This window comes from Pipra filicauda, unplaced genomic scaffold (assembly GCF_003945595.2).
Source record: "Pipra filicauda isolate LSUMZ 115617 unplaced genomic scaffold, ASM394559v2 scaffold37_size4185640_pilon, whole genome shotgun sequence".
Classification (NCBI taxonomy): domain Eukaryota; kingdom Metazoa; phylum Chordata; class Aves; order Passeriformes; family Pipridae; genus Pipra; species Pipra filicauda.
The window spans coordinates 108,629-134,722 of NW_024104509.1; the positions used below are offsets into that span (position 1 = coordinate 108,629).

Genomic DNA, 26,094 nt, shown 5'->3' on the forward strand with positions numbered 1-26,094 from the left:
AACCCAGCCATTGCTCTTCAGAACAGCAAATTATTGCAATTGGATAATGGTTTCACATGTTACAAAAATGCCTAATTTTTTTCTCATCATTATAGCTGAGCAGAATGTAATTATTCTTCATAGTAAAGTATTCAGTGCATCTGAAAGTTCTGTAGAACTGCAGAAGGAAGGTGAAGGTCACATCTCAAAGCCCAGCAAAATAATAATATCTTATAACCATGTACAAGTTGCTGAGATACTTTAAAAATAAATGATCACAAGTTTAACTTATATATCGGTATAAAGGAGAGTACATAAACAAGAAGGGTAATGTATGGTACTGTGCTCTGGATTTGTAGCTCAGTGTTGACGACTCACCAGCATTTTGCCTGTTGCTAAGTACTGCTTGCACAGCACCAAGGCCATTTCTTTGTCCCACTTTGCCCTACCACGTTATGGGCTGGAGGTGTGCAGAAAGCTGGGAGAGGGCACAGCTGACCCAAAATGACTAAGGGGATATTCCATGCCATATAAATGTGCTCAGCAATAAAAACTAGGGAATGGAGGAGGAATGGGGGATGTTTGGGGCTATGGCGTTTCCCTAGCCCTGTAACCATTACGTGTGTGGTGCCTGGCTTTCCAGGAAGCGGCTGGACACCTGCCTGTGCATGGGAAGCACTGAATGAATTCCTTGTTTTGCTTTGCTTACTTGTGCTGCTTCATTTATTAAAATGTCTTTAGCTGAACCCAGGAGTTTTCTCACTTTGCTCTTCCAGTTCCCTCCCCAACTCCACTGAAGGCAGAGCAAGCCACCAGCTATGCAGACATTGGCCAGGAACAACTCACCACAGTCACTAACATAATAATACGCAGAGAGACAGTGGCCAGACAGTTAAAAAGAAGAGATCTGCTAACTAAGATTGCTACACTAAACTGCAGAAACATTTTCAACATGCAGATTTAGCCAGACAATAACAACTTTTGCTTTATGAGCAGATCAGTAACTAAAAGTTGAGATACAGGTGAATTAAATAATAATTGCTCTTCTCACTTTAATACATGTATCAGACGTAAAGAACTCTCATTTGGTATTTAAATGTCTCAGGATGTACAGGTGAGTTCTGAGATCCAACAAAGCAGCATGCATCTGTGTAAGCATGCAGGATATTTTCTAAAACTTGGGTAAGACAAGTTCATAAGTTAGTTGAATGTTAACAGACAATATTAAAAGGTATTATTGAAAGGTATGTTTTAACTTTTACTCTTGTAGTTCAAACTACCTATATATATGTTTGTAAAAAAAGACCAAACCAGAAGTAAAACTAGAAAGGAAAGAAATCCCTTATATTTCCCTTTTCTTCCTGCAGGAAAAGTTTCTTACATAATCTAAAGGTATTAATTGTGAACACAGATGAACATTAAGTTTTCCATGTTACTCTTTACTGCTTCTGATAGCATTCTATATTTTATAACCTTGAAATAAAATAATATCATTAACCATCTACATCTTTAATTTGAAAAATCTACCTGAATGCTTTTACTTTGAGGATTATAAGAATGTGTGGATTAGATCCACACAGTAGTGTGGAGCCAGCAATGAGTAGCAGACAACAATTCATTCCCTTTTTAACCAGTCCTAAAATGCTTTTACTTTCCCCTAACCACCAACCAATTAATTTGCTTAACACTTGCTGGCTCTGGGACAATGCTCTCATAACCCCCTCTCACCTAACTCAGTCATTAACTAGGTTAGGGGAGCATTTCCACTGTAAATGAGTCCCCTAAGCATTTTCACTTTTTTTTCTGCCAGAGTAGACAGTATTTATTTTATTTCAGATGCAACTGACAGTATTTTCTCTTTAACATGAAAAAAGGAAATATATCTCTCCAGTATCCCTGTGAATTGATAAAAAATATTTTTGCCTGAAGATAAGGAACTGATCAGGGAAAGCTTTAGCATGTGTCAAAGAAGGAATAATTAAAATATTATGGCACTCCAATTTATAAACTTATGGTTCTGACACAGTTCAAGTACTGCCCTTGGTTTTGTTTAACTCATCTCAGGAGGCAAATAGTAGAAATGAAATGGGTCCACCGTAAATGGGAGGTCAAAATAATCACACACTCATTCAGCTTGAACCTTAACTCCTGAGCACAAGATGGCTGAAATTTATGCAATTCTAGGAAGGATCATGGAGCATCACCAAAAGATAGTGCTCACCTGAGTCTCACTGCAAAAGGTTGCTTGAGTAGTCACAAGATCAGCTAGAACTGTCCTAGTCAGCAGGAAAATATGTGCAGACATACATTAACTATGCTAAAAATTGGGTCACGTAAAGACAAGTTGTGTTGGAGATACTGGTCACTATGGCAGATACTGGATCGGCAATTCTAGTTAATCATCACAATGGATTTAAACAATCTGCCGTTCTGTAAAGTAGCGTGGTTAAAATAATAAATCCATGAGCTAATCATTAATGGTTTGCATAATGTCACTTCTAGATGAGAATTTCCATATCATGCAGAAAGGCAATGAATGGAGACATTTTTGAATTAGGAAGGATGACAACAATTAGGGCACTTATTAAATTAAAAAAAAAAAAGCAACAGTAGATGATATGACAAAGGCATGAAATAGAGAGAAGGACAGAGAAGGCATATACATGACTTCTTTCTAAACTCTATAAAGAGACCAAAAGAAAAATAAAATGTGTTTCAAGAGAACAGAGCAGATGAAATGTTCATGTAAAATGTTCCCTCTACAAATCACAGCAACCCTCTGCTCCATTTGGCTTATATTGATGACATCAACATGAAGGGAAGTTCAAGAACCAGTCTGATTCTAAGACCTTCTATGAAAATGTTAAAAAGACAAAATACTTCACTTTCAATGAAGAAACAGCAATCAGGAGGAGAACCATCAAAGAAAAAAAAATAATACTGAATTGTCTCTGTCATTTAACATAAAAATAAGACTACTGGGTACAGATCAAAAAGTCTGTGAAGTCTCACATTCTGCCTGGTAGTGGGTAACAGAGGACATTGAGAGGAGAACTGAATAGCAAATTTCTGCCAGCAGGATTTTTTTGGGCAATTGCATTAAAATTTTGGAAAGAACAATTTGTGTGGGGAAAAAATTAAACTTAACAAAATTAAGAAAGAAGATTAGAAATAGACTCTACAAATATTTTATATATGAAATGAAGGAAGAAGTAAATGTTTAAGACTAACTGCTAGTGATAAATTGAGAAAATGGTATAAAAAACTAAAACATTTTTAACATGCAAATTGACACACTTTTGAAATTATTACTCTGGTTTCCAGATAGAGAAACAATTCAGTTTAAAAGATGAATTGTAGGACCATATTAGGTATCATCAGGAGTGTTCAGAATTAAGAAGGGAATGTCTAGTTTGCAACATGAAAATTTTCCAGTTTTCGTAAGTGGGAAATATTTTAGAAAAATACCCAGTTTTTCCACCTAAAATTTTCTGAACTTAATAAGTTGCTGTTTCTGAATTTAACAAGTGTTAATTTTGCAGTAAATATATCTGCCTAAAAATTAAGTAGTTAAATTTTACAGGTAAAAAAGCAATAAAATATTAAAATAATTTTCATTAATTAAAAACTACTAAGGAAACACTTTCTAGCTACACTTGTCATGCCCCAAACAAATTTAAGATACCTTGCAACTTGAGTAAACATGCTCTAAATTTTGTGCTGAAATCTCCCTGAACAGAACAGATTTGCAAAAGTCACTAATTTCTTTTTAAAGCATTATTTTAAGTGTAATATCAACACACATTCACATCCTTCTGTCTCAGACAGGAAGAACATATTAGATTCCTCAAAATAGGAATCAAAAATCATCTGAGTATGGATTATATACACTAGAAAAAAAGTAGCTCCATTTTAATATTGCATATTTTAAAAGAATTGCAAAATATATTTTACAAATTTCACCAATAAAACCCGTGTGTACTGGTTATCATAAAGTAAAAAAACATAAGAGGAAAGCATGATTATTTGCCAAAATCCCATTACCTGTGTGTCAGCAGCACCCTGAAGGTCATCTGATTCAATCCCAAGCAACTTGGTAGCAAGTTTGACCAGTCCCAGTTCCATTCAGTACTGGTTGACTGTTGATACACAGAAAGAAGCTAGTTAGTTATTAATCAGCATTAATGTGATCAGTACATTAAAGCTCCAGCTGTGATATACTAACCAAGAAGGAGGGGGTGTCTAGAACCAGGACTTAGAAAGAGGACATCAATCATGTCCACAGAAGAGAAGTTTTATTTCAGTAAGATGGCAATTAGTTTATAAATCATTTAGGGATGTAGTCATTGTTTATAAAAAGATAAATCATTTTTTTGAACTTTTATTCTTTCAACTGTTAATGGCATTGTGCCCAATCACTTTGTCTGAGAGCTGACTCTTTGTCCAAAAAGCAAAATAGTTTTGTAACAGCAATTTGTATTTTCTGCTGTCAGTGAAGAGTTTGTCATTAAAAACTCGGTATAGCTGGAATTCAAGATGTAACCTGTATCATAATTAGCGTGAAGGTTTAGTTGCCTATTGTTTTGTAAGGCACCCCAGTCACCAGATAGTTATTATAAACAGCAGTACACCTACACAATATGAACAAATATAACTCCATATTGTTTACTTAAAAGCAATCTAGAATAATTGCGGGTAGCCAAAAGACCACGCATAACATTATTTTGTTTACAAAACAGTAAGTCCTGTTGAATAATATTACTTTTCATTGTCAGCAATAGTTTAGTAGTGACTAGAATTCAACATTCGTGGGAGGAAATAATTAAAAAATTACTGTTGTGATGTTGCAAATGATATAACTTTCCTAAACTTTAACTAATGGCAGCAAGTGGTTACGTTTCTTTTTACGGACTCTTGGTGGTTTGATCTTGAAATCAGCAAAGATTTGAGTTTCTCTGGACTAGTTCTGATAAGCTTCAATAAACAAAGCTTAAGGGAACTGAGGATTGGACATCCAGGATGTTACAATTTTTGGTCCTTCAAAGACATGTTGGAGTAACCAGAAGATACAGAGAGGATAACAAAGACATTACAGCCTGAAAGTTGGAGACTCTCTGTCTAAGGAAGAATGATAACGGGACCAAAGAATGCAGACCAAATTAGCCAATAAAGGAGAGAATATTAATTAAGTGAAGAGAATTGTGTAACTCAGAACCAAGGATTGTTAATTTCTTTGTTTGCCAAAATGTATAAATATGTGAAAAGTCTTGAAAGGGACGTAAGTAGCTGGAATGATTCACTACCTATCTCAGGCCAGAATAAAGCAACACCTGGCTCACTAACACTTAAAAAGTAGTGTTAGAGGGTTTCATCTTTTCATGATGATTTTTCAAAACAGTGAAAATAAACCTAAATATAGTAAAGTATAACTTGCAGTGCATCTTTGCCTTCTTACAGACAGCACTTAGATCTTCTGGGAAACAGAATCAGTGCAATCCTCCCTATTCCTTCCATCTTTATTTTACTACTTTCCTTCTCCTTACTTAATTTACTCCCTAACCCTCATCTCGGACATGCACTTTAAAGTAAAGTAGAAAAAAAAAGGGTGAAATACAGAGTACAAATGGAAAAAAAGGGTAGCTAAAGAAAGAACAAAAGAGTGTGAAAGTGGAAAGTGAATGAAGAAGAAATGGTGAACACCTGATAAACCAGAAATAAGGGTAAAAGAGTCCACTAAGAGAACAGTACAAGAAGAAGAACACAGGAGAAAACAGGACACTGTTCTACACACTACACTGAATTAAAAGCAGATAAATAAACATGGAGGAAATACTTGTAAAATCAAGAGGGATAAAAAGGAGAAGCTAAACACCCAGTAGCAACAATCATGGAAACAAAGACAAAAATTTATAGGTAAACCTGATAAAAATTCAGTCCATCAGACTGATCAGTTCTGTGGAAAAAATAAAGGATGACTTTTGAAAAAGTCACTTCAAGAAAGGAAAATAGTTCCTTTGTAGCATTTGTTGATACTGTTGAGGAGTTGCATATCCTAGTTTATTAGACAATAGAGGAGCAGTAGCACTGACAGAGATTAAGGTGTCAGGACAAACAGATAAAACCAAGAGCAACAAAGTGACGAGAACCAGATGGTGATTATTCAAGATTTTTACAGAAATGTAAGAATGATGTGGTTAAATTGTTAACAGAAATTACACACTTCCTAGAATCAGCTACTGAACTAGAGTGCTGGAGGTAAGAAATTTACATATCATTAACAAAAATGCTAGAGTTGATCTCAAAATAGTGGTTCGGTGATCCTTGTTTGGGATGATATTGTGGGACAACATTACAAAACTTTAGAACAAAGTTAAGGAAGCTTTCCTGTATGATCATTCAGGGCCACTCTGTCAGTTACTCCACCACCACGAGAGATTTTAACAGTTGGGACCAAGACCACTTTGCAGCAGGCAGTTTCAGAGAGTTGATGGGTTCCCCACTTGACTCCCTGCACATCCCATTCTCATGCAGTCAAACAAAGTATTCCACAGCAGTCTCAGACATCTGGGTCCTTTAAATAATTTTATTACAGTGCAACAACAAAATAACAGCTTCAGCTGGGTTCCTCCAAGGAGGGACTTTGAATAAAGGACTACCCAGGATTTTATACTTTCACAGTCTAAGCGCTGGATAGCCCAGTGTATTCCAGTTGAGTGGAACGGCTCCTGTTGTCTCTGAGTGTCTGGTCACCTGGCTGGTGCCACAGGTCCCCATGCCCTTTGTTATGCAAAGATACTCGGCCAGTTCAAGGCCTCTTGACTCCGGTTCCCACCATTTCTCTCACCCAGAGCTCAATCTGCAGCTCCCACTGCAGCTCTACACTGAGTTACCTTCACTAAATGTATTCCTCAACCAAAAAAGTCAATCACCCTGCTGTACAGTGATTTTTACATATGGTATGGTATCGGTATGGCCAGTCTTCGCGAGCGAAGATTTGGGAAAGGTCTTTACCCTTCGAGCCTGCGCAGTGGATTTTTTTTGGTGAGACACAGTGTGCGCTGAACTGAGCCCACCCTTTAATCCTAAGGTTCATCTGCTGGGGCCGAGCAAGCTTGGACAGTGGCAGTGAGGTCCTCAGGACGTAGGTTTGTTTAGAGTGACCTTCTCTTAGATGGATGGCCTTACAGGGCTGACGAGCTCCATCTGCCCAGGGGAGTTTCCCTTGACCGGGAATCGAACCCGGGCCGTGGCAGTGAGAGCGCCGCATCCTAACCACTAGACCACCAGGGGTCCCCTTTTTACATATACTAACAAACAATACATAAAATGTTTACTAACAATTATCTTTTGGAAAGCTTTTGAATTAACTTATTTTAAGAAATCATCTACTGAGGAAGCTAAGAGTATATCTACACTGCACAGTGTAGACATGCTCCTATATAGTTATGTAATATATTTGGTGTAATACATTTTACATGTTATGATAGGCCACATACATAGTGTAACATACATTCTCTGTTTAGAGCTGAAGCACTAGGCAGTATTGCCAAGTGTATTCCAACTGGCCCTTCTAAGAGAAAACTTTTAAAAAGCAATACATAATTAATTAATTGACAAAATGTGTTGTGAAACTACTAGCTTGTTTTGCTCTAGAACAAGAGGATATATCCTCTATATAAAAAGATAAAATGTAGATTGATGTATTAAAAACATATCCACTTAACGACAAAGAAAATAAAAAATGAATCATGGATTATAAACTCCTAAGCTTCATGGCAGTTGCCAATCAGTAACAAATGAATTTAAGAACAAATACATCTATTGAGAAGAATAATTGTTCCTTGCCAGTACTCTGGTATCTTCTAAAGGCACTGGTAACAGTCTTCACAGGAAACCAGACTCTCAGCTATACTGATCACTGCTATAAAAATCGACATTTCCACACTACTTAATAAATCCGCAATTTTATGGTAAAGGGAATTAAGCTAATTAATAATATCATTATTATCAATATCAATATCATTGGGAAATAGAATCATAGAATAGAATCATAGAATGGTTGGGGCTGGAAGGGATGGACCTTAAAGATCATCTTGGTACAATCCCCTGCCATGGGCAGGGATACCTTTCACTGGACCAGGTTGTTCAGAGCTCCAACCAGCCTGGCCTTGAACACTTTCATGATGGAACATCCACAACCTCTCTGAGCAATCTGTTCCAGTGCCTCATCACCCTCAGTGCAGAATTTCTTCCTAACACCTAATCTAAACCCACTCTATTTGAAGCCATTCCCCCTTCTCCTGTCACTACATGCCCTTGTAAAAAGTCCCTCTCCATCTTTCTTGTAGGCTCCCTTCAGATACTGGAAGGCTGCAATTAGTCATCTTGAAGCCTTCTCTATACCAATTCTCTCAGCTTTTCTTCATAGGAGAGGTGCTCCATCCCTCTAACAATTTTGGTGGTTCTCCTCTGGACTTGCTCCAACAGGTCAATGTCCTTACTGTGTTGAGGACCCCAGAGCTGGATGCAGCACTTCAGGTGGGGTCTCACTGAAGCAGAGTAGAGGGGCAGAATCACCACCATTGACTTGTTGGGCACACTTCATTCGATGCAGCCCAGGATACAGTTGGCTTTCTAGGTTGAATATGAGGAAGAAATTCCTTACTGTGTGAGTAATCACGCCCTGGAACAGATTTCTTAGAGAGGTTGTGGAGTCTCCTCACTGAAGATATTCAAAAGCTGTCTGGATGCAATCCTGTGCAATGTGCTCTAGGATGAGCCTGCTTGAGCAGGGAGGTGGGACCAGAAGACCCACTGTGGTCCTTTCCAACCCTACCCGTTCTGTGATTCTGTGTTTCTTTCTGGTCCCTTCCAACTCAAACCACTGTATGATTCTGTTGATTCTATGATTCTATAAAGCATGTTTCTCTGGAGTGAGAAGCCTTATAGAGTTAGTATTCATCTTTTTCAGGATATTGGAACACAATGATTAAGCATTCATTAAACAAGTAAGAGAAAACAGTATATTTTACCACAATATAACTGGTGAAATAATCCAAAATAGTCAGACTTGGGAAAGGAGATTACACCGTGTATAAGCACACCTGTGCTGAAAAAAGGATGTCTTTCTACCCCAAGTCTGTAAAGTGAATTTCACACCACTGTAATACCATCTCTTTTCAAATATTTGAATTGAGGGCCAGAATCAAAATGACAGATCATGCATTAAGAACATATGAGAAATAACGGTATAAGATTTTTTAAGTGCTATCAGAAACTATATACCATTTTGTGTAATGAATTGGTCATGAGGAACTTCAGCAGAGATTTAGGCAACCAGATCTCTTTTCTGTTACATTGTCAGAAAACTAAATTCTATAAATAAATTATAATCCTTTACATATTACAACCACGACTTAAGGAAAAATGGAGAAATGGATGCTCTCATGCTTTTGTGTTTTACCTCTGCTTAGTTTCACTGTTTTGTAAAATCTTTGTATTTCCAAAGTATCCTTTACTTAACTGACAATCCTGCGAAAGACCCATCAGGAAAATTCTAAATGTGCATTTGGAGTTTTGCCATGACTTTAAAAGGATTAAGACTAACCCTGTGTACCACTGCACACATGTAATAAATGTCATTGCTACTTACGGGCTTTCCTTCACTATACTGGACACAGAAGGTATAAGTAAATGCAAATTGCTCCTACGTGCAATAATTCTGATAAAAGAAAAGGACAATAATGGCTTTTTGAAGATCATGCTGTTGTAGAGGGTACCCTCATTAGATTCCCGAGTAATAATATTCCTTCGCACTTCATCACATGCACGCATGTAATTAATTCCATTTTCATAAATTCAGTATCTGTCATTATCACAATAAGACTGACAAGTAAAAATTATGCTATAACCAAGGTTTCAGATTTTCACAAACCTGATTGAACACTTTTGCACAAGATTGTCTGTACACCTGGAAAGGGTTGAAGACAGGCTGCTCTTCTCTGCCCTTCAGCGTCAAAGGCAGGCATTGACTGGACATAACACCATCTTCAGAAGAATTCTCACAAGACAGCTGGTCTTTCAAATATTCCTTTTGGAACAAAAAGCAACCACAGAACACTATAGGTGACCTAGCTTTCTAAGCGAAATTTACCTACCTTTCAAGCATAACTTTACAGTATGCTTGATAAAAGTTCCTTATAATACAGTAGGGAATAGGCAAACTCTTAGAAACAGAAACCTTTTTAAGAGTATCACCATTTTACAGCAAACAAGAAATAACCTCCAAGAACATCCAACTGAAGCAAATCGGAATAATCTAAGCTATTGTTTGGAAATTGTCATCAAATTCTGCATATAAGTTCTCATTTAATATATATATGTTAGTGGAAGTGAACAACAAATGTTTTTTATTACTTTCTATTAAAGTTCTTGAACAACATTCAATAGTTACTACATGACTGCGAATCAATTGTTTGATGAACATGCTCTAACCAGTTATTTAAACACAGGAAATAAATACTCTCCCACTTCACTTTTCAAAGGTATTTTTAACTATTTAAGCATTCAAAGACTAGAAGTAATTTATTATTTACATGGCAATTTTAGAAACTATAGTGTAACAGATGCATGATTATTTTGGACACAATCTTTCCTGTTTTCACTTCTTCAACTACTATGTAAATAAATCATCACTGCATGCCAATGAAGTGTTTTGATTAAATAGAACCATTTTATGAAGAGCTAGATAATGAAACATTTACACATCTATGTGCTGGAAGAACTACAGTGATTTAGCAGTTTATTGTTATTAAAATGAAGTCCATAATGATAGGATTGCCATAACACCGAGCATATACTCCAGGTGAGTCTTCATTAAGATGGGAGCAAATGCTCCTCTTATTTTCAGTGCTACTGAGGCAAAAGAACATGTAAACTACCTGCCAAGGCACCCTGTGTCCCTCAGTGGGTCTTTCTAAAAGAAGCATTTGATCATTCTTTTACACTTATCCAGCTGTGGCCTGGCCTGAAAGGTACAAGTTCCCTTTCAATCCACACAGACTGTTTCTTGTGTTGGCACTAAGACATGTTGTGAAACTAGCCAGAAAAAAAGAAAGGTTTCATGCAGATAAATAAGCCTCACAATTTCTAATATGAATACAAAGGGGGGCCTAGGAGTGGAAAAGCTCAAAGGCAAGAGCTGCCTCTCTCTGCTGATTGCAGTCAAAAGTCAGGACTGACCAAGACAATCGCAAAATCGTCCTAGTGTATTTTAAACAAACAAACAAACCCCAAAACAAAAACAAACAAACAAACAACAAAAGGGGAAAAAATGAGCTTTTTTCACTTAAAACAACATCACAAACCAGTTGTGAAAACACACGCTAAATCTCTTACCTATATTTTTTCAGCCTTCCAAAATATCTGGGTTTTCCCCATTCATTCATGACTTGATGCCATAAAAAAAGGTCTTAGAATTATTGTGAAGGATGTTATTTAAAAGCTATTTCTATAAATTTATCAAATTTTCATAAACTTACTGGCTTCCATGTACACATTTTCACAAAATCTGTAGACAGTACTAAAGCAACCCAGCCCTCTGGATGCCACAGAGCCAGCAGAAGCACATTGTGTCAGTTTTTCAGAGGCGATACTGGAAATATCTGTCCATGCTTGCTAGGGTTTGAACAATTCAAGTGGTATACAGCTCACCTCCCACTACAGGTTTTTTCTGTCTTTGGGATACTATGGATTTATGTTTTCAGGAAGAGACTTATTCAACAATGGTAAATATATTATTTTAAGATCTCCTTAGTATAGTACATATTGTATGCTCTGAAAGGGTCATGTTTCAAAAATGTGAAAATATTAAATCACATGTGTAAACATGTGAACTATATCCTCACTGCACTGACTGGGCATGAAACCAAGAAGACAGAATGTTATTGAGCTTGACACCTCCAAAGAATTTTCTCTTTGGTTGCCATTAGTAAAAAATGCTTTTAAAAATTATTATTTTTAATAAATACATGAAGGACTGTAGACTGTTTTGAGTACTACAGTACTTTATAACATCATATCTCTATTTTCAAATACAGTTTCCAAGAATCCATATCCCTTTTCACCTGCTTTTCTAAGGAATATTATTAAGAAGACAATTTTCTGTCTCGACAATTTGTTCTCATACACAATTACTAAGCAGTGGAGCATAAAGATCTCTAAACTAATTTTAAGAACACAATCCCTTTACAGTTCAAGGAGTCTCTAAACAAAAGGGTGAATCTTTGAACAGACAATCAAGGCTATTTCTTGGTAGTCAGGCATATTAAACATAATTTCAGTATTAAAATGTTTTGTAATGGTTTCAAAGGCAATTCAAACTAACACAGTTAAGTCCTTCTGCGAGTCAATCTGGTCAGGATCTCTTATTTTTTTTTTCTTAAAAATACATTTTTTTCCACTAAGAAATGTTCTATAATTAACAAAGCTCTTGCTTCAGAAATTCAAAGAGAGACACCTGGGATGTGGAAAGTCAGGCTGACGTCCCTCTTCCACCAAATTCTCTCAGCTTTTTACCTCCTATTAGAGCTGCTCCACTTTGTATAAATAACTGAATACTCACAGGAGTTGGATCTTGGATCAGGTCTCCAAAACCCAGTATGTGCATCCTATTCCTTCAACTAGAGTATGATTCTATTTTTGACCCTAAAAGTTACAGAATGCATTTTTACAGCAATTTCTACATGGTAAAACAACTCCAACAGGGGAAAAAGAAGGAGTTCCATGCTGGTAGCTAATGGTCTAGAGGTTTGGGGACTTAGTTTGGATGTGGGAGATGCAGATTCAATTCCCTGATCTAAACCAGGAAGAAAAAAGATCTGAGCCTGCATATCCTGTCCCTAGGCGACTGCCCTAACTACTGGACTACATGCTATTTTTGGAGGTCTTGCTCAATATCTTTTCCTCATTGTTATACCTAAGAGTAATCCTGAATGTGCTCCAGGTGAAAAGGTTTTGTTTATTACAGTAATAATTTTCACTTCACTTCCCAAACCAGTTAATTGTTTGACATGAAACTTGAAAAGATTCTGTACTGTATTAATGTTACGTTGCTATTTCTACATACATGCTTCTAACGCTTCCAAATGCAGATGCATAAAGATTGTTTTTAAGCCTATAGTTAGGAACTAAACAGTTGATCTCATTTTCAGCAGCACAGTGACAGTACTAAGATGTTCTGTATGGCATTCATATAGATATAACTGTCTAATTGGGTTTTTATGCTATCATTCTTTTAAAAAGAAAAATCCTAGTCTCTGCCTATATTTGCATTTTTTTGCATTTTATTACAAACACTTCTGTACACCTGCACTGGTCTTAACAGGACCTGCTTATGCATTCAAGGAATACTAATTAAGTAATTAAAGCTAATAAACAGAACTTTCTGAATTAAGCTGGGTAGATCTGTGTTATCATACAATTTAAGCAAACCTGTGCTTATTTCAGTGAATAAAATCAGAATGTTTTTGGTAACTTGGGGCAATTTAATACAGCCTTACAAATATGACATAATTCTTTTACGCTGTTAAAATTCCATGTGCAGAAAACAAAACTGAATTTCTTGACTGTAACTTCAGCTGAATAGAGTTGTCTAGATGAAGTAAGATTTCATGTGGATGCATTTGCTTCCTCAGCAGAACCACACTGTTTGTTTGTTTTTTAAATTAGAAGAGTTAATTTACCACATTTAATTTTACTTTTCATAACAGTCAATTTTTCAACAATTGCTTCCTTTTTTCAATTTTTAGTGGTTTTACTGTGCTCGAACTCCTAAAATGTGTCTGGTCTACAGTACGAAACTGAAGGAAGTTTATGAGCCATACTACTGTCTAAGTACCTAAATAAAATCCATAGTGTTTCCTATAAAGTAATCTTTTCTATAGAAACACAGAAAAGTCTAAACTGAATGGATTTTATTACAATACAATATAGGATTTCATATCGACTTTAAGAACCATTATCACCTCCTTGACTAACCCTTAACTGCCAGCAGACGCTGCCCCAGGCCAGTACACACCTAATTGCTCGGTGAAAAGGCCATTTCCCTACCTCATTGAGCTGGATGATGTGATAAATTTGCCTCAGGTACTCGCTGCCACCTGGTTTGTGGCAGATATCCAGGACCATCATGTTTATTTTCTGCTCAGTGAATCCAAATGCAATACCTCCTTCCTCTAACGTTGCACCTTCTACTGTGTCTGAGGCACTAGAATATAGAAAAGATAGGAACAGTCCTAAGTTAAATTTCTAAAAATCAAAATATTAATACAAACTCAGCTAAAACTACATGCTAAGAAAAACTTAGAAATATTTGGCTTCCAGAAATGTTCCACATATATCTCATATACATACATAATACACGCCAAATCACATTATTATTCTAATTTTAATCACTTTAATTGGAAAAATGAACACATGAAACATTTTTTACTCTAAAGATATACAAGCAGCAAATATTTTTTAGTTTTCTTTTCCACTAGAGAAGTATCTTTGCTACTAGAAATGGCATTTGCATTCGATCTTTTGTGCATTTTTCTTTGCCTGTCGCTGCACATATTAAAGCCTAATTAACATGTCAGAAAGGTAGCCATTACTCTAAGTATAGGTTAGAAGTTTTAAAGTGAAGTCTTTTTCTTCCCACTGGTATGTTGTTAACCATTTAAAAGGTACCTATTTGCCACTTGTTGAACTTTTTGCCCTGTACTGTTCCTTATTTTTCTTGTATTTGTGTGAAACTGACACCAAATAAAATCTGAAGATGACATTCCTAAGTGCCTTCAAAATTGTGCATTCAAATTTCTGATCATTCCCAGACTGCTCTCTCTGCATACAAGCATAAAATACTAGCACAGTATTGTTATTGACCAAGTCTATGAAAAGTATGAAAACTATTTTTTCCTCAAATACTAGAGCTGCAACACAGGTATTTGTTTGCACCTTGACACATATGTGTCATGAACTCGAAAGACCAACAGGAACATATTATTCTTTCTACAGTTGTTATTAGAATAATTGAAAATATAAAAAAAAAATGGAATTAAAAAAAATCAATATTTTATTGTTTTAGAAGTAAAAAAAAACCAAGAAAAACCCCACACCCCGAAACACTGTGGTTGTAGTATATCGTTGGAAGTGTGCCACAATTACAAAGTCAGTTCTGCTGAAAGTTGCTGTTTGACCTGCAGGGTCTCTGAAATGCTGCACAGCTGCTGGACATTAAAGTTGGTATTGTTTCCACATGCAGTTTCAGAATGTCCTACAGAGCAAAGAGTTTCAAAATATAAACTATAATTTTGTTCTCTGCTGAATGGAAGCAAGTGATACTCTGTTATTATGGTGTATTTTACAGAAAAGCTTAAAAGAAATTGATCTTTAAAATCAAAGCACACTTAAGGCTGATATTTGATGCTATGTACAGATACAACTTGAATTTCTTGTCCAAATTCTTAGCTGAGGACCTCTGACAAAGGAGTGCATCAGTGCTAGCACCCAAATGGTATCCTTTACTGCCCATCACTGTGCAGGTGAAGCAGATGATTGGATTCAGCCAGCACTATGATTAATGACTTCCTCTCTGGATTTGGGACTGCCTATCAATCATGTCATTAGGAAGAATGTGCCCTGAAAGAGGCAGACCTCAGCCAAGGAATAACTGCATTCATCTTAATCTGTATATTCACCCAGACAGCAAGGTCAGGGTCATCATGATGAAAAACAATAATCTTCAATTCAACAAATTACTTTGCAAAGATAGACATTTCTTTTCTTCTCAGGACATGCGTTCTTCAGAATCTAATATGACTGTTACAGCTCTGGTGCTACCATAAAATGAAGGCTATTTTAATAAATAGTAATGCTTTCAGGCAATACATAAAACAGGACATGCGTGCAACTACCACTTTCTGAATCTTTCAATTAGGACTATTATTTTTAAAATTTTCTTAAAAATTAAGTTAAATTTTTACACCACAGTGGAAGAACCCATACATAACTTAGACTTTTTATGTAAGTAGCAGTCCTGATAACAATAACGTAACACAAAATCAAGTAAGAATTTTGCTTATAAAAACTCGGTGCACTTTGTTTCCACACCTATGTAGGTCAATCTCAAATAAATTTTTGAAATTTATAGTTTTTGTTTTCTTTCACACACTGTATCTATTAGAAGTCCATAAACATTTAAAACCACAAATGTATATATGCATGTGCATACATCTACACCAAAAAATCCTTTAATTAAGAAAGGGTTATATAACACCAACTTAGATTTTCCAATATAGTCATTCTGTTCCAAAGAAATCACATGAACATTATAAGTCTCCCCTTGATTGTTTTTAGTTTAATGATTATGTGACCGTTACTTACTTTAATTGACTATTTGAATTTCAGCTTTAATATATTAGCTTTATAATAAGCATTCATAATAATATTTAGCTCTACATTGCATATCTCATCTTTTTATAAACTGGATCCTTTTTTTCCCCCAGATATTGACTAATAATATTTGAATAAAAAATGGAAAAATAATGTTTACGTTAGAATTCTATTGCAGAAATGCAACTGAAGTCAGAGGATTCAATTTCAACTACTCACTTAAAGAACAGGTAATGCATTCCTCATTATCTTAAGCTTAAAATTAGCAGCCCTAGTCACAAGCTAGTTCTCTCTTTGGTTGACACTATACACATATAGGAAACATTTTCCCTCATTCCTTTTCCACAGACTGATACCTAATATATAATAAAACATTTCTGCAGTCTGTAAGAAAATAAGAGTAGTATATTAACTTAAAATTCTCAGCTTCAGAAGAAGTGCTACATATCAAAATTTTAGTTTTTAAAGGTTATCCACAAAATTGTCTTATCCTCCATTTGTATTTTTTAAGAACTACCTATTCTCTCAGTGACATTAAAAATTGTGTTATGGAACCTTTCTGTTAACTATCAATTTACATATTATCATTATGGGTTTTTTATTGTACACTTCTTTCAGTCACTGGCATCTGGTTTCAATCTTAATCGCTGGATTAGAGCGTGTAAATTAGAATTAAATAGAAAAGTAAATATTACAAAGGTCAATGTCAATGAGTATTTGTGTGACACTGTTACTGGTTAGTGCTAGTCACATTAACTGACTACTCATAGAAATAGGATACTGCCCTTTAAAGCACTGAATGAAAGCCTGCAATCACTATATCTTTTGTTTATAAGCACAAATCCAAACGTTACTGTCAGGATAGCAATGACCACAACCTTCAAGAATATTCGCTGAGAAAAGCAGCAATCTTACTTTCAGTAGCTACAACTTAATTCAGTTAAGTCATGTAACTCAAATAAATCTCATACTGGAAAATTGATGAACGTTATTTTTACAGAATGGTACATGACTACAATATTAAAGCAGACTGGACTAGGAACACATTGACATGTACACAACTCCTTGAAAAATCCCTGTAAGGATTAAAAGCACTCAGACCTTAATGTTAAACCAGAAGGAAAGACTGGTATTTTCTCAGAAAGCCACAGCAGGGTATTCTCTGTTTTGATACAATCTATTTGCCCTGAGGGCTTGATAAGATTTTAGAATGAAGTATGCTTACTTTTTTTTTCACAAATGAACACTGACAGCTTTTCATAGTCCCTCTTAATTTATTCACCATAGCAAAACTGAATTACAAATATATTTAGCACTTGTTCACATTTTAAAAGATACAAAAATTGTCCAAATTTTTGGATCATCACGAAAATATGAAATTTTGTAGTACTAGAAGACACTGTTTTGACGAAACAACCATGGTTTACTGTTTCAGCAATACAATTAAGTCACAAACACATGGTATAAAGCCATCAATATTAAGAACTAATCTGCTTCATATAAGATCACCGCTCATCTCTTATTTTTTTAAATTAAACAATAGCCATAAATGTGCCTATAATCCAGTAAAATAAAGAGCAACCAGCATTTGGAAAGTACTATGTTCTTACCAGTCTGTGCTCAATTTTCTTGCCTTCAGCAACTGGCTTTCAATCCAGTTTGGTCTCTGCTGTTCAATGTTTTGTATAATCTTCTGGGTCACTTGCTTAGGACCACTTTTCTGTTTTCCCATAATACTTTCTAAGCACACACGAACTAAACTGAGTTTTTCTTTGCTCCATCTGTCAAGTGTTGCACCTGTTAAAAGTTCTGCAGTATTTCCATCCTCAAATATCCGACATATAATTAGAATCAAGTTCCAGACAAGCAGACCAGCTTTCTTCAATTCAGCAAAGTTTCTTGACATTTTTCTCTCAGCCAGAAAAAAGAAGTACTTAATTGGAGGAGGCAAACATGCAATCACTGTAGGTAACTTGCTGATTACAATAGATACTGCCTGAGCTGCAAGCCTTGTGAAGCCTTAAAAATAGAAAAGATATGATTAACATTAACATTATAGTTCTATCACAGCATGCTTCTGAATGTTGTATGATAATTTCTAACTTCCTTTTGTACTGAAAATGGGTAATAAGCTTAAGAACTCAACAGTGTAGCTTGACTTCTATTATAGTTTCTGCACGTAAATCCCACAAAACCTAAACAATTACACAAATTAAAAGCAGAGAACCTAGAAAATTTAGAATTCAGACTGTGACCCTCTTAACAATTAGTCTTGCTGTACACAGTCATTGCAGGATAAATGATAAAGACAACACCCAGGTATTCTGAATGGTAAAAAGTTGTCTTCAGAATCGTAATAGTTTTGCAACTTCATGACTGGAACATTGCATTTAGTGTATCAGGATATTACTTACATTTATAATCTTTTGTTTTCTATCAATACTTCCTATGTTCAGACCTAAACAATTTCAGTTTATCAGCTTTCATATAAGCATCTACACTAGATAGCACTACATTTTAAAGATTCCAGATTTTAAAAGTAGCTACAGAAGTAACTACAGAAAATATGCTGCTCAAAACCCAAGACATATCTAAAATGAAAAAATATAGTAAAAGGTGACCCACAACATGGAGTTAAGCCAAGATTTTAAAAAACACCAAGACAAAACCCAAACAATCCAAGAAAACCCCAACTCATTGCACCCGCTTTCTAAATACTTTTTTAATTAAAAAAAAGCCATATCTGTTCTACACATCACACAGAAAAATTAATTTGCTTTTAAGCCTAAGCCTTATGTCTCAGTTTGTATATCCATTCATGCTTAGCAATAACCTAAAATAGCCATACAAGTTCTAAACTAAGGTGAGAGTGCAGTGAAATGAACATGTATGGAAAGAAAGAATGCATTGATGCCCTGGCTTGGCCACAATCTACATATTCAAAAATTCATGCCAAGCTATACTACAGTGATACTACAGTATTGAAAGTAATCAGGTAATATTTTGGTGGCAATAATTTATGACTAAATGTTTCCAAAAGTTAACCTTCTGAAATGACAGATGCTTTAGGCACTCTAGATTATAAAAATATATACCAGAAATCAACTTTATATCTAATCACCTTCCAAATATCTCCTCTTGTGAATATTATTTCTTTCTTCACTAACTGTTTCAACAACCAGGTAGTAGCATATTTTATAACAGTTTCAGTGGTTTTTTTTATTCAAACATAAATTGCTATGTTGTAAAGTTGGGACGAATAACAATCGTGACTGAGGAGATGATAATGAAAAGGAAAACTGGTTATAGCCATTGAGACCAAAGCATAGACACTATTTTTACTTTGCCTTGAATCCCACCCTATTACTGCCAGTTGCTAAAAACATCTTCAGTATTATTATTAGCAGTACTACAATACTGATTATTTTCAAAACCTTGTTTGTGTATGCATGGTGTAAGCCTCAAGAAGGAATAACTGAATTTTAACAAGAAGTACTAAAAAAAACCCCAACCACCACAGGATGTTTGGAAATTGTTTTGTTCACTGTCAAACTACAACACTCACGAAATCTAACTGTCCAGTTTAGGCATTAAAGGTGTAACAAGTTCTTATGACAAACTTATAAAACAGTATAAATGTCACCTACATTTCCCAGATTCTTTTCTCTTCATTTCCCGAGGAGTGTAATTCCATTCCTTTGGAACTGTTTTCAGTAAACTTTCAGGTACTATTTGCTTGTGCTGGTAAGTTCCATAGTTTTCTGTTGCCTCCCATGAATGCATCAAAGAAATAATCTGTTTCACTACACCCTTGACTGAATTAATCAAAGTCAACTTCAAGCATCTGATAACTTCTGGCTCTGACTCACCACAACTGGAAACTTTAGAAGGAATAATTATTAAAAATTCAGTAAGTGTAGTCATTTGTGTAAATCTGTTTCAGAAAAAAGTGGTTCAGAATTCTTATGGAAAGAAAAGTAGCAACATTATGATTCATAATAAATTAGACCTTTTGGTGTGTTACAAATTAAAGAAAGAATATAAAGCAAAATAATATAGCCATCTTGTACCATCTTAACACAGTACTAACAAAAAATATTTCAATTTATTTTCTTCATCCTCATTTCTCCATTGATAGATTTATAAAAATTCAACTTAAACTGATTAATGTCTTCCTTTTTAATATGGAAAACATTTAATTATTTGTTAGGCATCAATGAGACAAACAGATATACCTTTTTTTCCTATTTCCTTGTTTTGAAGGATTAATGAAATTGCATTTATTAGATACCCAAACTGTTGCACTAGAGAACTGCGAAGAAAGAAAAGGCATCTCGGAAACAAAAATACATACAAATAATAGTCATCAACGGAAACACAGCATGTCATCAGTGATTGCATGTTGAAAACAGACCATCATAAGTACAGCTATTCACATTACAAGTATCAATCTTCTCCACATTCTTAATACCACAGCAAACTGTAGTTTCTCCATTGCTGTGGAGCTGCAGTTGTCAGGAAGAGTGTTGCAGAGCATATCAGAGATGTGTTTTGACATGTTAGATCCTTCACTCATATTTTTGTTTCTCTGTGGTTTTTGCTGATCTAATCATGGCCTTTCTGGAAGCTCCCATGCAACATTTCTGTTTTTCTTCAGCTTACACCTTAAACTTCCTGAGCACTTTTATCACCATTGCTTTCTATTTTGTGATACTCATAATCCTATTTCTCCTTTTACATTTTCCCATTTTCTTCCTTTCTTTTCCTGTGAACCTTCCTATTTTTAATGCATAATTTGCAATATCACCCTTCTAAATCTCACCCCTCTTTTCTGGTTGAATACTACTTTTCCTTGGGGACAGTTTTAGTTGCTTTAATTGTTAGGGCAGCTCTCTCTCTTCACTGAAAATCAAGAGGCTCTCTGCCTGTTGACAGCAGAGTCTATATCCCCATCAGGGTATTTCTCCCTCAATAGGAGAAGGAGTGCTTCCTTCTCTTTTTCTGCTCTCCTTCAATGCTGTCTTATTTTTAAATCATGGCAAAGGTCTGGAATCCTTAATGCATAGAGACAAAGAATCTTTACTGGTAGAGACCTACAGAAATGTTCTGCAGACAGCCTGCTGGTAAGACAGACACTTAAGGTAATCAGACTCCTCACTGACTACACTGCTCCTAAACCTCTGTGTTCTTCAAAATTTTCATCACTCCTACCATGGCCCAATTGCACAGAACACTTCAATTATACTATAATTTTGAAATAAACTACCATCATTTTACCTGATTTATCAAGGTAAAAAAAAAAATATTCACTACATGTCTGAAAACCAACAGGGTTTAATGTCAGATTTAAGTGCTTATTAATAAATTAAATACCTGTCATACTGTATAAGCAATTCCACAACTGCTCTTTTTCCATGTAGGTCTCAAAAGCAATGCCAAGAGATTTGGGCGATAAAGTGCAGTAAGACAATACTGTGAAGATTGTTTCAATCAGAGTAGGCTCTTTGTTATTTATCTGTTCTAAGAGAGAACTTTGTTCATCACGATTCAATGCTTCATGTCCTTCAAAATAAACAAAAACATGGTTCAAATAATTTCCAAGTAATTCAAGTTCTCAGTAATAGATAGCATTAATTAAAACAAACTGCAAACTAAATCTGAATAATGTTTTAAACAACAATAACATTACAGATACTAAAGTCTGGTCTTCCTCTGCATAATGACAGTTGACTGTCTTCCTGAATTATGTGTAGCCATTAAAAAAAGACTCAGGCATGTTTTCAAATTATGGAATATGCCTATTTAATTCAAAATTAACTCAGTTTATAATTAGAAATTATTTACTAAATATTAATCAGAATTAAACTGTACTACTTCTGTAGAATCACAGTCCAAAAGCTATTACTGCTTAACTCCTCTTACTGGTATTATGGTCATAGGAAACAATAGAACTCTAGTTATATAACATTTAAAAAAGCAGCAGCTGCATAGTTCCCCAAATGTGTTGGCTTTGTTTCTCAGAATAAAACAGTTCTGCAAAACAAAATCGCAGCCCTGTTAAGGTAGACATTTTAAAGACAACTAGTGATTTTCATAGAGTTGACTGTAATGGCTTATAAAACATGTATTTCCAGATGTTTCTGAGAATCACTACAAAGTAATCTCCCAGCTGAAAGATCATGATGTGTTTAAAGTTCTTGAAGTCAATGTGACTCAATGGCTTTGACTTGTGCTAATGTCAAAGACCTCAGCTTCCCACATATTTGTAGAATATCATTGTGATGTTAACAATCGTAACAAATGACAGAGCCAGAATCCATTAAGTACTTTTAATTTAAATTTCTAGTTTGCAAAACTGGAGGTTTCTGTAAAAATTATTTAAATAAAATGCTTCACAATGTCTTTGCTTTCTGCCAGTCTGGCTGTCCTTACTTGTAGCAACCTGTGCAGAAGAAAGATAGGAGAGACTAAATTTCTAGACTGTGTTTTTTCTAGCAATTCAAACAGCCTTCAAAATCTATCACAGTGGGGCACTGTTGCTTTCCACCTATCTTTGAATGAATGGCTTGAGAATGTTGTAAAATTTAAAAATCTCATTTTACTCTCCTCTGAATTCCAACAACCTAATTCACACATTATTGTAAAGCAGTCAATTTGGATAGTGTGCAACCTTAATGGAAACAGCCCAGAGTATGTAAAAATCTAAAAAACATGATCAGTGATTTCATAACCAACAAGGTGTGGGGTTTTTTTCCCAAGGCAGCAGACAGGTCAGCAATAAGATTTTTTTAATCAGGTTTTTTTTTTTCCTATGAGTTGAGTGAGCTGGCATATATTGCTTCCAATGCCCGATGCTTCTGAATGAAGAATTAAATGGATTCCTCACAATTCACTCACAACCAGGTGTTGTAGTTTTACTTAAATGGGAAGAATTTTCAGCGATGAATACGTCATACCACCAGGTAATTTGGAGCATGGGGGACAGCTCCTCATCTGACCTGTCCCTACTGTCTTGGAACCCACCGGAAAATTGGGTCCCTGCAGTGGAGCATCCTGGGAACTTAGAAGACAGGAGATAAAAGGAGGGCAGGGGCCAAAATTGCCTTTTCTTTGTACCTGGTTTTTGCCCACTGGAGCACCGCAGACTCTCAGAGTCTTTGCAGGGGGGCATCGTGCCTCAGCTGTGGCTGCTTTTTGCCTCAGCTCAGAGCTGGTTTTGCATCAGACCGGGGACACCCTGGCCCCAGCCTTGCCGTCCCAGTGTGCCCAGCCCCATACGGAGTCGCTGCCGCCTCAGCAGCCATCTCGCAACAGGCAGAGAGCTGCCATCACTGCCAGCGCAGGGATTCCCCTCCTGGGCGTCGCCACTGTCTCAGCTGCAGCCTTTCGCTCTCTTGCCTGCTGAGAGCCCACCGGGCCGCAGCACCACGCCGCATCAGCCCCGGCCCCACCACTGACACCCAACATGCTTTGCTACGCCACAACCCACACCGCCGCCTCAGCAGCATAGCGCCTTCTTTGGGCAAAATAGCCTTCCAGGTTTTGTTTTAACCTAGGGGGAAGGCAGATAGCTAGATAATATTTTCTAATCTTGTGGGTTTTTGTTTCTTTCCCTTTTTGGTAAAATTGTTATTTTCCCTTCTTCGTTCAGACTCCTCATAAGTTTTACCTTCTCTATACTGGGAGGAGGGAAATAAAAAAAAAAAAAAAAAAAAGAGGGCTCATCTCATTAGAGGTCTAACCTCCTGAATAGATTGTCATTAAACCAAGACACCAGGGATATGTCTTCTAATATGAATATGACAAAGAAATAACCAACAAAGCAGAAAAAGTTGTTCAAAAAAGAAAACCCAAAGGTATTCAAACTGTGAGATGAAATTTGAATTGAACTTCAATTATACTACCATAAGTATTTATTTTTTAAATTAATTTAACTGAATTCTAGGGAGGAGGGCTAGCTGAGATTTTAAATATTATGTAAACTGTCTTCGCAGAACATGGGAAATTGATGTGTTTAAAGGAGTTTATGACTTGAAATTAAGCCTAAATCTGTTCTATGACCATGCCATAAGGAAAGTTTGAGTCACAACTTATTACTAACTTTTCTAATCAACTCAGTGCTACCAACAGATTTAGATAAAGGAAGAGGAGTATAAAAGAATTCTGTAGAGGGTGTTATACATACATCTTGAATAACTAGTGTGTAATACAAGCCTTATGCTTTTAAGCAAAGATCTTCATTAATCCATTGGTAAACTATTCTGTGGCTAAACACAATGCGAGCATTCATCAGCTTTTTCCTGTTTTACACTGAAGTAAAGGCTGCCCTTGTTGTAAGAATAGCTGACTTTTGAAAGCTAAGGTTAAAATGAGTTTTCTGACTGATAAGCAGGTATGGACCATAGAATCACAGAATCATAGAATCCCTTGGGTTAGAAAAGATCTTAAAGGATAATGTCAGTTGACAACTTCAGCTAGCTGATCAGTATAGCTGGGTAAATATTATGAATAAGGAGTCTAGAGAAAGATATATAGAAAGATATATTCTCTTGCCTTAGATTTTTTTCTTTTACGTTTATTAGCTCACCTGTCATAACATTAAATATTCCTCTTCGTTTGAACTCCAAAGCAGCCTCCTTGTTAATTATCACATAAGAACAGAATTTATATGATAGGCATCATACTTACTGCCCACTGATGTTTTTCTCTATACATTTATCTTTTTTCACTGACTGCATTTGTATAGCAAAAGCTAGTCTGTGAAGGGAATCTAAATCTGCTAAATCTGTTCTTTGTTATTTCCATAGAGCATAATGTTCCACAGGCACAGACAGTATCAAAATATATTCAAATACTTTGTAAGAAATATATGTATCTACTGAATAATAGCTATACCATTCACAGTGAATCATTCTTCCTATGACAAAATAATGCACTAAACCTCTTGGGATACTACCATGTATTTTAAAAACCTATTTTCAGAAAGGCAGAGTTACAAGTGCTATTTCTCCATATTTCTTTCTTACTGATAGAAATACCTCCCAGTAACTTGCTAACATTATCACTCATCCAGCACTTATCTGCTACTACTTTGTCAAGAGAAGGTATGTGATTTGCAGCAGGGCTCTACTATAGTCCAAACAGTAATTCCTATTCAAATTTTCAGAAACTCCATAAAATCTGTTTACTGTTTTCTTTAGCTTATCACTGGAAAGTCATCAAACAGAGCAGGATATCTGATTAAGGTCCCTTTCTTACCTATCTTCCAGCTAGAAGTACATCAGTAAACCCTTCATTGGTTATGGAGGTACAGAATCCAGTAAGCTTACTGGTCAGATGGACATTTTGAGGAGATGCCATGTTTAAAGTAACCTTTTAATCATTTGTTAGGCTACCATGACACAGATTCCTATCATAAGAGGCTAAGAAGACTTTCAGGTGTACTCATAAGTTTCTCACTGCGTGATCCACAAATAGGTGGAGGAATGATCTATCTCTCCACAAGCATATAAATTCCTGTAAGAGATTTACTCCTGCTCTCCTAATGAGGACAGGATTGCAGATTAACATTGAAGTTTTGTGAAAAAATCTGCAAGATTGTATTTTGGGGAAATACAATAGTGTGTGGTTGAACCACAGGACTAGCACAGTTGCTAGTTTTTTCACTTGTCTGATAAACAG

At 35.8% G+C, this 26,094-nt stretch overlaps 1 protein-coding gene across 7 annotated transcripts in view; it reads right to left on the minus strand.

Annotated features, from left to right (window-relative positions):
• Positions 1–26,094, minus strand: part of KIAA0825 (KIAA0825 ortholog) — a 196,342-nt gene that overhangs the window by 59,035 nt on the left and 111,213 nt on the right. For 6 of the 7 annotated variants that reach the window (XM_039384850.1, XM_027728962.2, XM_039384851.1 and 3 more), the window contains 6 exons: positions 21,787–21,975; positions 20,061–20,294; positions 18,024–18,432; positions 14,089–14,245; positions 9,914–10,069; positions 4,024–4,118 (listed from right to left, as the gene is read on the minus strand). In XM_039384850.1, the coding sequence (XP_039240784.1) occupies positions 4,024–4,118; positions 9,914–10,069; positions 14,089–14,245; positions 18,024–18,432; positions 20,061–20,294; positions 21,787–21,975 (1,240 nt within the window). Of the gene's footprint in view, positions 1–1,849; positions 2,256–4,023; positions 4,119–9,913; positions 10,070–14,088; positions 14,246–18,023; positions 18,433–20,060; positions 20,295–21,786; positions 21,976–26,094 lie in introns of those variants that run through there. The other variant, XM_039384847.1, reaches the window with a different exon arrangement.